This window comes from Ctenopharyngodon idella, chromosome 3, assembly GCF_019924925.1.
Source record: "Ctenopharyngodon idella isolate HZGC_01 chromosome 3, HZGC01, whole genome shotgun sequence".
Taxonomy (NCBI): Eukaryota; Metazoa; Chordata; class Actinopteri; order Cypriniformes; family Xenocyprididae; genus Ctenopharyngodon; species Ctenopharyngodon idella.
Window position 1 is genome coordinate 15,340,547 of NC_067222.1, and position 14,003 is coordinate 15,354,549.

The 14,003-nt window shown below is 38.6% G+C and overlaps 2 protein-coding genes across 18 annotated transcripts in view; one reads left to right on the forward strand and one right to left on the reverse strand.

The window, feature by feature from the left end:
- LOC127508050 (uncharacterized) overlaps positions 1 to 14,003 on the reverse strand; it is a 383,187-nt gene that overhangs the window by 361,805 nt on the left and 7,379 nt on the right. For 15 of the 16 annotated variants that reach the window (XM_051885611.1, XM_051885613.1, XM_051885602.1 and 12 more), the window contains exons 4-5: positions 10,232 to 10,363; positions 7,890 to 8,219 (exon numbers count right to left, since the gene is read on the reverse strand). The exons of the other annotated variant lie outside the window; for it this stretch is intronic. In XM_051885611.1, the coding sequence (XP_051741571.1) occupies positions 7,890 to 8,219; positions 10,232 to 10,363 (462 nt within the window). The remainder of the gene's footprint in view (positions 1 to 7,889; positions 8,220 to 10,231; positions 10,364 to 14,003) is intronic. 16 annotated transcript variants of the gene reach the window in all.
- Positions 1 to 14,003, forward strand: part of LOC127508061 (hepatocyte cell adhesion molecule-like) — a 62,444-nt gene that overhangs the window by 34,559 nt on the left and 13,882 nt on the right. The gene's annotated exons all lie outside the window — the stretch shown is intronic.

The window sequence follows — 14,003 nt, forward strand, 5'->3', positions numbered from 1 at the left end:
ATTTTTTATTTATTTATTTTTTTTTATGTATTATCTTTTTACTTTGTCAATACTCTATGTCCCTCATACCAAGCCATTTGTTATTTTAATTGTTAAATTCAACTTTCATTATATGTTGTTGTTTTGAATGTTAATTGTTGTTACTTGAAAATTTAACAATAAAAAAAAAGAAGCTTTTTTTGCTATGATGCTTGCTATGCTTATACAACAATAATTCGGTTTTAACTCAACAAACACGAGATCTAATTTCACCAAAGTTGTGCACGTTAAAAAGTGTTTCCTGCTGTAATTGCAATAGTTAAATAAACGGATTCTCTTAAGTGTGTTTTTCAAATGTTAATGAAGGATTTGTGCAATTGAGAAATATAATTTTCTCTTTCACTTATGTTGTCGAGACCTCAAAGGGGGTCTCGCCCAGAGTGTAATTCAATGTAGAACCGCCATCAACATATATCTGCTATGGAAGCTGCTCCCAAATGGTCAGTTCAGGCCTGTGTGCAGTGCAAATTTTGATTTAGTTTTAGTCATAGTCTTTTGACTAAAATGCCATTTAGTTTTAGTCATATTTTAGTCATCGGAAATTGTTTTAGTTTTAGTCTAGTTTTAGTCGATTAAATATCATGAGATTTTAGTCAACTAAATCTACAGTAGATTTAGCCAGATAAAATCTAATTGAGTTAAACTGTAATGCATTAAGCATTTCTCTAACAATACACAAATCCAATACACTGATATACATCTGATATACTCTCTAAACTGTTTATGTTCACTTAAGACAACCAACTGTACTTTACTCACCAAAGCAGATGGTTTTTGACCGTTCAAGTGCAAAAAGACACGAAAGAGCTCAATTCAGTACTTGTCAGGGATTGACACACTCATCATTGAGGTACTATTAGGCCTATAGTTTTTGTTTAAAATTTTGATTAGATTTGAATTTTAGTTTTTCTGCTTTCATTGTAATTTTAGTTAAAAGTTTTAGTAATTTTTGTATGTGTATGTCTTTTAGTTATTGCTTTGAAATATCTATATAGTTTATTTCTGTTTTAGTTATTTTAGTACGTCAGGTTAAGCTAAAGCTTAGAAACTAGATTAAATAATTTAAGTTTACATTTTTTATATATTTATTTTATTTCAGTTAACTTTTATTTCAAGTAGTCAAGTCAAGTCATCTTCATTTATATAGCACTTTTCACAATACATATTGTTTCAAAGTAATGAAGATTTTTTTATGGTTTTAGGTTTAGTTAACTATAATAACCCTTATACCTGTAAAATATATTGAATAATGTGTCAAATAATGTTCTTAGTCTTTCCTTCCTGTGACAAGATACAGTTTACTATGAATTAAATAGAAATTAAATTAAATACAGTTTATTGTGTAAACAAAATAACAATAATGACCAGGAAAAAATAATAATTATAAACCAGACTCTTATTCTGAAATGTCTGTAGTCAGCACTGTAGCCTAGTGTAGTAGCAGGCTGCTCATTTAAGTTCAGATGAGGGAGTTAAAATATGCATTTTTACAACCGTCTAAAACATACTACCATATAAACATTGTGTAGTAAACACTGTCATAATTCATCAACATTAGCTTATTGGCATAAATGTTCGCTATTCATTAATTGCGAAGCGGTCTGAAGTTGTCACAGACATGCCAGGCTCCACCGTCAGCCAATCACAACGCACCCAGTCACCAGAGTACTGATCACCGGCACCTGCACCTCATCAGCACCTCATCAGTATCAGTATAAAGAACACTCACACACATCACTCCATGTCCGGTCTCGTTTGCATCTAGACTTACCTGTATGCTTACCTTAAGGACTCCAAACAATCTACTTACCTGTCTCCAGCGTCTCCTGTTCTCCTCGTGTGAAACCCCGTCTGTGTGTGAGTGTTCTCTGTCCTCTACGTCAAGATCCTCCAGCGTCATTCAAGTTCTCCACTTCTGCAACCACCAAAAGGACAGTATCACTATTCTACACTCCATTCATCATCACTGCTTATATTTTACTCACATGCACTGCTGTACAACTCTACTGGTATCAATAAACAACCTTGTTTGTGAACTCCTGTCTGCGACCCTTCTGTGTTGTAACAGAAGACCAGACCGTAACAGCCAGATACCAGTATGAGTCACCCGGATCCACTCCAAGAGCTTGTGAACGCTTTGCGCCGAGCACTCACTCCTCATCCACCTGCACCCGCACCAGCAGTCAATTCCGCAAACACCGTCATCACTCCTTCACCTACCGTTCACGCAAGTCCCATGGCCAAACCAGCGCCCTACTCAGGATCGGCGGAGGATTGCAGCGGTTTCCTCCTGCAATGTGCGCTGGTCCTGGAGATGCAACCGCACCTCTATCCCAATGACACTTCCAAGATAGCGTTCATCATCTCCCAACTTCAAGGCAAAGTGTTGCAATGGGCAGACTCCCTCTGGTTCCAGAAAGGTCCTGTTGTTCAATCCTATGACGCCTTCGTTACCCACTTCCGGGAAGTTTTCGGCAAACCTGTCTCTGACTCTTCCATTGGTGAGAAACTCTACAATTTAAAACAAGGTTCGATGTCTGTCAATGAATGCTTTGCAATTTAGAACGCTAGCAGCGTCTAGTGGATGGAATGAGCAAGCGCTCATCACCACCTACCGGCAAGGTCTGGAACCCAGGGTGCGGTTGCATCTCGCTGCATACGAGGATTCCATCGGCCTCGAACGCTTCATCCAGCTGTCCATCTGCATCTGCTCTCGTATGCAGTCGTGTATTGAAGAACACCAGGGCCAGCCACTGTTCACCACCCTCCTTCGTCGGTCCGAACCCGTCAGTTCTCCAGAACCAGCCAGTGAACCCATGCAAGTTGAAAACTCGAGACTTTCATCTGCAGAACGTCAAAGAAGGCTGACACTGAATCTCTGTCTCTATTGTGGTGCTCCTGGGCATGTCATATCTGCATGCCCCATCCGTCCTCCTCGTCCCGTGGTGAGTGCCATCATTCCCTCCATTAAAAAGATGAAACCACTCACTACTGTTGTAAACCTTACTGCTGCAAATGTATCTATTCCAGTAGTGGTGCTCCTTGATTCAGGGTCAGCAGGAAACTTAATCTCTGGCGCCCTCTGCAGACAACTCAAGCTCAAGACCTCGCCCTCTCCGACCATCTACCAGATCCACTCAATCACGGGCAAACCCCTGAGTCGTTGTGTGGGCCCCCTTCAACTACGGATTGAAATTCTTCATCTGGAAGAAATTCACCTGCTGGTTCTGGAGGAATCCACCTCTGACGTGGTTCTAGGGCGCCCGTGGTTGGAGCAGCACAACCCTACCATCTCGTGGAGAACGGGTGAGATCCTGAAGTGGGGCGATAGTTGTTTCTCTAACTGTTTCTCTAAGTTTCCTGTTCCCAAGTCTCCTCGTTCCAAGAACATCTCCGTCTGTACCACCTCCATCGAAAGTCCAGTAGAGAAGCGCTCTGTGGATATACCATCATGTTACGCCCCCTTCAGTGACGTCTTCTGCCCACAAAGAGCCTCCAAGCTGCCTCCACACCGGCCATGGGACTGTGCCATCGATCTGCTACCGGGTGAGCCAGTGGCCAGGGGAAGGATCTACCCCCTGTCAATACCGGAGGAGAAGGCCATGGAGGAATACATCAAAGAGGCCCTAGACCAAGGTTACATCCGCCCGTCTACTTCCCCTGCTGCTTCGAGTTTCTTCTTTGTGGCAAAAAAGGACGGAGGCTTGCGGCCCTGTATTGATTACCGTTCACTAAACAAAATCACAGTCAAGTTCTGTTATCCCCTTCCTCTCGTCCCAGCAGCTCTGGAACATCTCCGTGGTGCCACTGTGTTCACCAAGCTGGACCTCCGCAGCGCATATAACCTCATCCGGATACGCGAGGGGGACGAGTGGAAGACTGCCTTTGTCACGCCCACCGGCCACTATGAATATCTCGTAATGCCGTATGGCCTGGTCAACGCCCCCTCCGTATTCCAGGATTTCATTCAAGAGGTGCTCCGGGAGTTTCTCCACAAGTTTGTCCTGGTCTACATAGATGACATCCTGATCTACTCCCGGAGCTTGGCCGAACATCGCCACCACGTTGCGGAGGTCCTCCAATGCCTGAGACAGTTCCATCTCTTCCTGAAGGCTGAAACATGTTTAATCACGTATTCCGCTACTATGGTATTCCCAAAGACATTGTCTCAGACAGAGGACCCCAGTTCATCTCTCGGGTATGGAAGTCCTTCCTATCCCTCCTAGGTGTGACCGTCAGTCTCTCCTCCGGCTACCATCCTCAGTCGAATGGGCAGACGGAGAGGAAGATCCAGGAGATCGGTCGCTTCCTCCGTACCTTCTGTCACAGCCACCAGGACTCTTGGAACCAGTATCTGGGTTGGGCCGAGTACGCACAGAATTCCCTACGTCAACCATCTACTGGACTCACCCCATTCCAGTGCGTACTCGGTTACCAACCCCCACTGTTCCCCTGGGACGGGGAACCATCCAACGTTCCGGCAGTCGACTACTGGTTCCGAGAGAGCGAGAGGGTTTGGGACTCAGCACACCATCAGCTGCAGCAAGCCCTGCGCAGACGCAGGACGACAGCGGACCTTCGTCGTTCCCACGCTCCCTCCTACCAACCGGGACAGAAGGTCTGGCTGTCAACACGGGACATCAGACTGAGTCCCAAGTTCATTGGCCCATTCACCATCACCAAGCAGATCAACCCGGTCACGTATCAACTCCAACTCCTTCCACAATATCGGATTCACTCCACTTTCCATGTTTCTCTTTTAAAGCCTCACCACCCTTCTGTTTCTGTCTCCACAGAGCCTGACGTGGCAGCCGCCGAACCCCCCCTTTCACTCCTCCTGGACGACGGTGCAGCCTACGAGGTTCGTGAGATCTTGGACTCCCGGCGCCGTGGTGGGCTACTTGAATATCTGGTGGACTGGGAAGGCTACGGTCCCGAGGAGCGCTCTTGGATCCCCAGAAATGACATCCTCGATCCCAATCTTCTTCAGACATTCCACGCCAACCATCCCGACAGACCTGCCCCACGTGGAAGAGGATGACCACCACGACGCTGAGGTCCTCGGCCCTCAGGAGCGGGCCGTGGGAGGGGGGGTACTGTCACAGACACGCCAGGCTCCACCGTCAGCCAATCACAACACACCCAGTCACCAGAGTACTGATCACCGGCACCTGCACCTCATCAGCACCTCATCAGTATCAGTATAAAGAACACTCACACACATCACTCCATGTCCGGTCTCGTTTGCATCTAGACTTACCTGTATGCTTACCTTAAGGACTCCAAACAATCTACTTACCTGTCTCCAGCGTCTCCTGTTCTCCTCGTGTGAAACCCCGTCTGTGTGTGAGTGTTCTCTGTCCTCTACGTCAAGATCCTCCAGCGTCATTCAAGTTCTCCACTTCTGCAACCACCAAAAGGACAGTATCACTATTCTACACTCCATTCATCATCACTGCTTATATTTTACTCACATGCACTGCTGTACAACTCTACTGGTATCAATAAACAACCTTGTTTGTGAACTCCTGTCTGCGACCCTTCTGTGTTGTAACAGAAGTGTTGCAGGGCGAGCCTGTAGCTTTTCCCGTGGTTAAATCAGCATGTTACATTTCAAATGTGCGCACAGCAGACCTGAGTAGATTTTAGTCATAGTTTTAGTCATTCAAAACGCATTTTTATTTAGTCATCATCTCGTTTTCGTCCATGAAAAAATGTTGTTGACGAAAATTATGACGAAAATTATTCGTCAATGAAATTAACACTGCCTGCATGGACTTCAATATGAACTAAATCGGTCCAAAATATGTTCTGCAATAAATATTTTCAGTTTCTAGACTATTTTAAGTCATAAAGTGAGCTGGAAATATTAAAACTTAGCATATGGCTTCGGCAAGCAGGTAGGCTGTGTAATGACTGCACTGATTCATGGTGCCTCTGCCCTCAACAGAACCCATATTTCTCCCAATGTTAGTGTGTGGTGAAATATGGAAATGCAGCATGTCCTAACTGAGATCAATTGGGGCAGAAATTAGCCTGCTCCACTTGTTTTTGCGTTACTTTACATAAACCTAGACTATATCATAGGTCGACGATTCGATACTTCTATAGGAGGAGCCTGATCGACTAATCTCACAGTCGAATCTCCGCAGAGGTGTTATGAGACGAGATATGGGGGTGCTCAATATGACGTAGGCTACCAGTTCTCTCCCAATAAGTTAATATACAGCCTATTATGATAATGCTGTAAATAAAAATGTGAAAAGAAAGAAGCTGTTAATAAATATTTTTAATGTGCGTGAATAAATCCAACCACCCCTGTGACAGATTTAAGAGGAGCATCTTGGCAGCAGGGATTAAATCTTTAAAAATGTCTGGGATAAGAAAATCTAAAGTGTAGAATTGGATGCACTTTGAAATGGTAAAAGATGATCCAAAACAACGTATGATGCAAGTTGTGCCAACAGCTCACGTCCTACGCTCAACAACGACAAACGCTGCGGCGCGCTTCTGCCGGCCAATGTTAGCTGACTAATGTTAGACTAGCGCACTATTTGAAAAGACTCAAACGGACACAGGCAGATAGCGTGAAAGACTGGATTTTTTCGATCAGGTAGGGTACAAGTGATTTCAAAACATTTCAGCCGGTTCTAATTTGATTTTTGGATGCTGTGAATATTTAGCTAAAAAGACTGCCACTCCAGTTTAGCGTTTATTGCCTCTTCAGTTAAAAAGACAAAGTTGACAATTCTGGCTATACTTTCGTTATTTTAATAATTTCTTTAATTTTAATTTATTTATTGATCACTCTGGGTTATCTAATTTAACTATTTGTGGCTTAATGTGTTTTGAATTATATGTTCCCCTGCACTTCAGGCATTTTGCACTTGTGAATTGATTATGACTATTTCTTTTTTTTTTAAATTATTTTTATTTATTAGAACTGTATATTCTGCCCTAATTCAATTCTGTAAATTAATTTTTGATTGTTTTTTGGTGCTTCGGTGTTGCGCTGTAGAACAGTTAAAGCTTGCTCGCACAGGCAATTTAGCCGATTTAATTTGATTTGCTGACATGTAAAATGCATATCTATCTGCAGTGGCCTTCCTGCAGTTATTTATATATATATTTTAAGGTTTATTGATCCAAAATGTTTTTATTCATTTTCTTCTGTATCTTTGTGTGGTGTTGTAGCTGTGAATGTTTATCCACATTGCCTTTCATTTCAGTTTTAAAAAAAGATAAAAAGTCATTGTCAGTTTCGTCTATCAATTGACAGGCAGTTTGGTCGCTTTATCAGAGAGTTGTTTCTCTGTGCTGTGTGTGTGAGAGAAAATAAAAGTTGTCTTAAGCTTGCAGATTGTATGTGTGTTTGCACTTAGAGTCAATCCGCATTAGAACGCCACCTTCAGGCTGAATTATTAAGGACACAACACTGCAAAAGCGTATCTGCATGTGTTCAGCAATTACAATGTAAAAACTTTATCTAGCGCTGTAACCCAGAATCTACACCAGATAAATTTATGGTCAGGAGCCAATACTGGTATCTACTGTACATATCCAAAACAAACCAAGCTTCGAAATTCATTTACTGCTGTTTAGCATTGCTAAATGAAGAGTGTGACTAAAACTTCACATTGTTCCTCATCACTGCATGGAAAACAACTGTTATTCAAAGAATTTATAAAATATGCTGACCAAATGTCTACCAAATACCTGACTCTGTGTAAGTACCTAAAAAAACCGATGCAGTTTCAAAGGACATGACATACAACATATCACTAAATTACCTACAGAAAAAAATGAATGTATGTGGAAGAATGTAATCATTATTACATTGAGCGACTCACCCCTGACATAAACGTTGAATCTTTTGTTCAAGTTCTGTACAAGTCTGCTGCACAAGTTCTGTACAAGTCTGCCGCCTCTGATCTTCAGTTTATAGACTCCTGCGTCTTCAGTTCTGGTGTTTGTGATGGTCAGAGATCCAGTATTCTTGTCGATCTCCAGTCTGTCTTTGAATCTCCCATCAGGAACAGTGATCTCTCCAGTCCCTCTTTGGATTTCAGCTATGACAGTCATCTTCTTTTCATCTCCAAACAGCCACTGTATCTGATCATCTTTGTTTATTTCAATGCCAGGGGTTAGAGTGAAAGATTCTCCCTCTTTGTCTGTCTTTACTTCATGTCACAGCAGCACACAGAAACAGAGAAAAGAGCAGATTGTAAGAGAGTGAACTGAAGAACTGAGAGGATACTGTGTGACTCTTCATGTGCTTCTAATAATCACTTCATCATTTGGACTTCAAACTAAAGATCTGCAACAATGCAATAATGTTGCATGTTAACATACATTAATTTGTTAGAGGGTTATTTCACCCAAAATAAAAATTGTCACTTAATTACCCTCATGTCATTGTACACCCGTAACTTTTGTTCACCTTCAGAACACAAATGAAGATCTTTTTGATGAAATCTGAGAGCTTTCTGTCCCTCATTGACAGTCCACATAACTACCGTTTTCAAGGTCCAGAACACTAGTGAAGACATCATTAAAATAATCCATGTGACACCAGTGGTTTATCCTCAATTTATCACACAAACACATATTGGAGATTAATATTTTGTAAATAAAGTGTTAAATTATTATTATTTTTGTGCAAACAAAGCACTCATGCTACTTCATAAAATTGAAGTTAAACCACTGGAGTCACATGGATTACTTTAATGATGTCTTTACTAGTGTTCTGGACATTGAACGTGGTAGTTGTGTAAACTGAGAATGGAGGGACAAAAAACTCTCAGATTTCATGAAAAATATCTTAATTTGTGTTCTGAAGATGAACGAAGGTCTTACGGGTTTGGAACGACATGATGGTGAGGAATTAATGACAGCATTTACATTTTTGGCTGAACTAACCCTTTAATAATTCACCACTGAATTAGCACTGAAAAAAAAATCTGCTTTTAGTCAAAGGAACAAACTTGTTTGTAAACTGTTCATTCAATATTTTGCTATAATAAAGATATACATCTGTTTTAAGTACACACTCATTTTGTCAGAACAGCACTGTTTATTTATAAGAGCAATTGGTCACTGTGCTTCAGTGATGTGTCATGTCTGTGACATTTAAAAAAAAAAAATCTGTGTCTGCACTAAATATAACATTCTGTCATTATTTACTCATCCTCACGTTCTTACAAATGAATGACTAGATTCTGAAGAGTTTTCCTGCAGCTCTTTATCGTGTAATAACAGTTTATAGAGGCCTTCAAAGCTTTTATATTTAATTATAAAAATTATATTATATTTAAACACACAAGAAATGCAGTTCATCTGCTACAAGTCTTCTGAACCCATATGATGGCTTTGTGTGCAACTTAAGGGATTGTTTCCTCAAAATCTTTCCTCAAATCTTATTTTTCATAGTCAAAACACATCAAGTTCACCTATGAAACATTCAACAACTATTTCCCCCTATCATCGACGACAGGTAATCTGGTGGTCTGTTTGTGCCCAAATACCTTTTGTGTTGCTTTTTAAAAGCTTTAGTGAAGGGGAAATCTGTCAGTGAATAATTACTCATATTTCTGTCTGTTCACACACAATTACATGCCTTAAGACTTCCAATGAGCAAGTAAACGAGTCACATGATACTTTTAGACAGATGACACTTGCTTCTTGTTTGACAAACATGAGCTCTAAAAACTATTGTGTAAAGTGCTCCACAAGTTTTTTAATATCTTCTTTTGTATTTGACAGAAGAAATAGTCATACGTTTTCAATGACATAAAGCTGGGCTCATAATGACAGAATTTATATTTTAGAATAAACTCTCCCTTTATAGGGATAAATAACACTAACTGACCAGAGATGATGTGGTTTATTCATTGACTTATAAGTGTCATTTACTGTAGACATACAAACTCTCTTGACATTTTTTTGTTTTTCAGTTTAGAGTGGATGATTTTAGGATGATTTTAGGGACAGAGATTTATCAGTATTAATGTAATTCAGCTCAATATCCGAACAATCACACAAATCACTGATTACTGCACTAAATCAACCACAAGTAGAACTGCTAAAAAGGTAGAAATATTGATTGTAAAAAAATGTATTATACATTTAATCTGTACTGAACTACAATAAAGCTCAATGTGTTTCCTCTTGCTGTATCAGCTGTAATACTTACACACTGGATTTTTTAATTTAGAGATTTTGCGTTGACAGTAAAAAACACCAGCAGCTGTGACAGCGTATGATACCAGCAGAACACCAACACCAACAACAATCCCTGCTACAACACCTGGAGACAGACCGGGAACTGGAACAGATAAAGAGAGACAGACATTAGTGTGAATGAGTCTGATCTATAACAAACACTATAAACATCAACACTATATAACCTGAGAGAAGATCTGATACTGTAATGATAAAGACAGTCATTAGTGTGAATGAGTCTGATCTATAACACACTATAAACATCAACATTATATAACCTGAGTGAAGATCTGATACTGTAATGATAAAGAGTCATTAGTGTGAATGAGTCTGATCTATAACAAACACTATAAACATCAACACTATATAACCTGAGTGAAGATCTGATACTGTAATGATAAAGACAGACATTAGTGTGAATGAGTCTGATCTATAACAAACACTATAAACATTAGCTCTATATAACCTGAGTGAAGATCTGATACTGTAATGATAAAGAGTCATTAGTGTGAATGAGTCTGATCTATAACACACTATAAACATCAACACTATATAACCTGAGTGAAGATCTGATACTGTAATGATAAAGAGTCATTAGTGTGAATGAGTCTGATCTATAACACACTATAAACATCAACACTATATAACCTGAGTGAAGATCTGATACTGTAATGATAAAGAGTCATTAGTGTGAATGAGTGTGATCTATAACAAACACTATAAACATCAACACTATATAACCTGAGAGAAGATCTGATACTGTAATGATAAAGACAGTCATTAGTGTGAATGAGTCTGATCTATAACACACTATAAACATCAACACTATATAACCTGAGTGAAGATCTGATACTGTAATGATAAAGAGTCATTAGTGTGAATGAGTCTGATCTATAACACACTATAAACATCAACACTATATAACCTGAGTGAAGATCTGATACTGTAATGATAAAGACAGTCATTAGTGTGAATGAGTCTGATCTATAACACACTATAAACATCAACACTATATAACCTGAGTGAAGATCTGATACTGTAATGATAAAGACAGACATTAGTGTGAATGAGTCTGATCTATAACACACTATAAACATCAGCTCTATATAACCTGAGTGAAGATCTGATACTGTAATGATAAAGACAGACATTAGTGTGAATGAGTCTGATCTATAACACACTATAAACATCAGCTCTATATAACCTGAGTGAAGATCTGATACTGTAATGATAAAGACAGACATTAGTGTGAATGAGTCTGATCTATAACAAACACTATAAACATCAGCTCTATATAACCTGAGTGAAGATCTGATACTGTAATACTAAAGACAGACATTAGTGTGAATGAGTCTGATCTATAACACACTATAAACATCAACACTATATAACCTGAGTGAAGATCTGATACTGTAATGATAAAGACAGTCATTAGTGTGAATGAGTCTGATCTATAACAAACACTATGAACATCAGCACTATATAACCTGAGTGAAGATCTGATACTGTAATGATAAAGACAGACATTAGTGTGAATGAGTCTGATCTATAACACACTATAAACATCAACACTATATAACCTGAGTGAAGATCTGATACTGTAATGATAAAGAGTCATTAGTGTGAATGAGTCTGATCTATAACACACTATAAACATCAACACTATATAACCTGAGAGAAGATCTGATACTGTAATGATAAAGACAGTCATTAGTGTGAATGAGTCTGATCTATAACACACTATAAACATCAACACTATATAACCTGAGTGAAGATCTGATACTGTAATGATAAAGACAGACATTAGTGTGAATGAGTCTGATCTATAACAAACACTATAAACATCAACACTATATAACCTGAGTGAAGATCTGATACTGTAATGATAAAGACAGACATTAGTGTGAATGAGTCTGATCTATAACAAACACTATAAACATCAACACTATATAACCTGAGTGAAGATCTGATACTGTAATGATAAAGAGTCATTAGTGTGAATGAGTCTGATCTATAACACACTATAAACATCAACACTATATAACCTGAGTGAAGATCTGATACTGTAATGATAAAGAGTCATTAGTGTGAATGAGTCTGATCTATAACACACTATAAACATCAACACTATATAACCTGAGAGAAGATCTGATACTGTAATGATAAAGACAGTCATTAGTGTGAATGAGTCTGATCTATAACACACTATAAACATCAACACTATATAACCTGAGAGAAGATCTGATACTGTAATGATAAAGACAGTCATTAGTGTGAATGAGTCTGATCTATAACACACTATAAACATCAACACTATATAACCTGAGTGAAGATCTGATACTGTAATGATAAAGAGTCATTAGTGTGAATGAGTCTGATCTATAACACACTATAAACATCGGCACTATATAACCTGAGTGAAGATCTGATACTGTAATGATAGAGTCATTAGTGTTAATGAGTCTGATCTATAACAAACACTATAAACATCAACACTATATAACCTGAGTGAAGATCTGATACTGTAATGATAAAGACAGACATTAGTGTGAATGAGTCTGATCTATAACAAACACTATAAACATCAACATTATATAACCTGAGTGAAGATCTGATACTGTAATGATAAAGAGTCATTAGTGTGAATGAGTCTGATCTATAACAAACACTATAAACATCAACACTATATAACCTGAGTGAAGATCTGATACTGTAATGATAAAGAGTCATTAGTGTGAATGAGTCTGATCTATAACAAACACTATAAACATCAACACTATATAACCTGAGTGAAGATCTGATACTGTAATGATAAAGACAGACATTAGTGTGAATGAGTCTGATCTATAACAAACACTATAAACATCAACACTATATAACCTGAGTGAAGATCTGATACTGTAATGATAAAGACAGACATTAGTGTGAATGAGTCTGATCTATAACAAACACTATAAACATTAGCTCTATATAACCTGAGTGAAGATCTGATACTGTAATGATAAAGACAGACATTAGTGTGAATGAGTCTGATCTATAACAAACACTATAAACATCAACACTATATAACCTGAGTGAAGATCTGATACTGTAATGATAAAGACAGACATTAGTGTGAATGAGTCTGATCTATAACAAACACTATAAACATCAACACTATATAACCTGAGTGAAGATCTGATACTGTAATGATAAAGACAGACATTAGTGTGAATGAGTCTGATCTATAACAAACACTATAAACATTAGCTCTATATAACCTGAGTGAAGATCTGATACTGTAATGATAAAGACAGACATTAGTGTGAATGAGTCTGATCTATAACAAACACTATAAACATCAACACTATATAACCTGAGTGAAGATCTGATACTGTAATGATAAAGAGTCATTAGTGTGAATGAGTCTGATCTATAACAAACACTATAAACATCAGCTCTATATAACCTGAGTGAAGATCTGATACTGTATACTGTATCTGATACTGTAATGATAGAGTCATTAGTGTGAATGAGTCTGATCTATAACAAACACTATAAACATCAACACTATATAACCTGAGTGAAGATCTGATACTGTAATGATAAAGACAGACATTAGTGTGAATGAGTCTGATCTATAACACACTATAAACATCAGCACTATATAACCTGAGTGAAGATCTGATACTGTAATGATAAAGACAGACATTAGTGTGAATGAGTCTGATCTATAACAAACACTATAAACATCAACACTATAT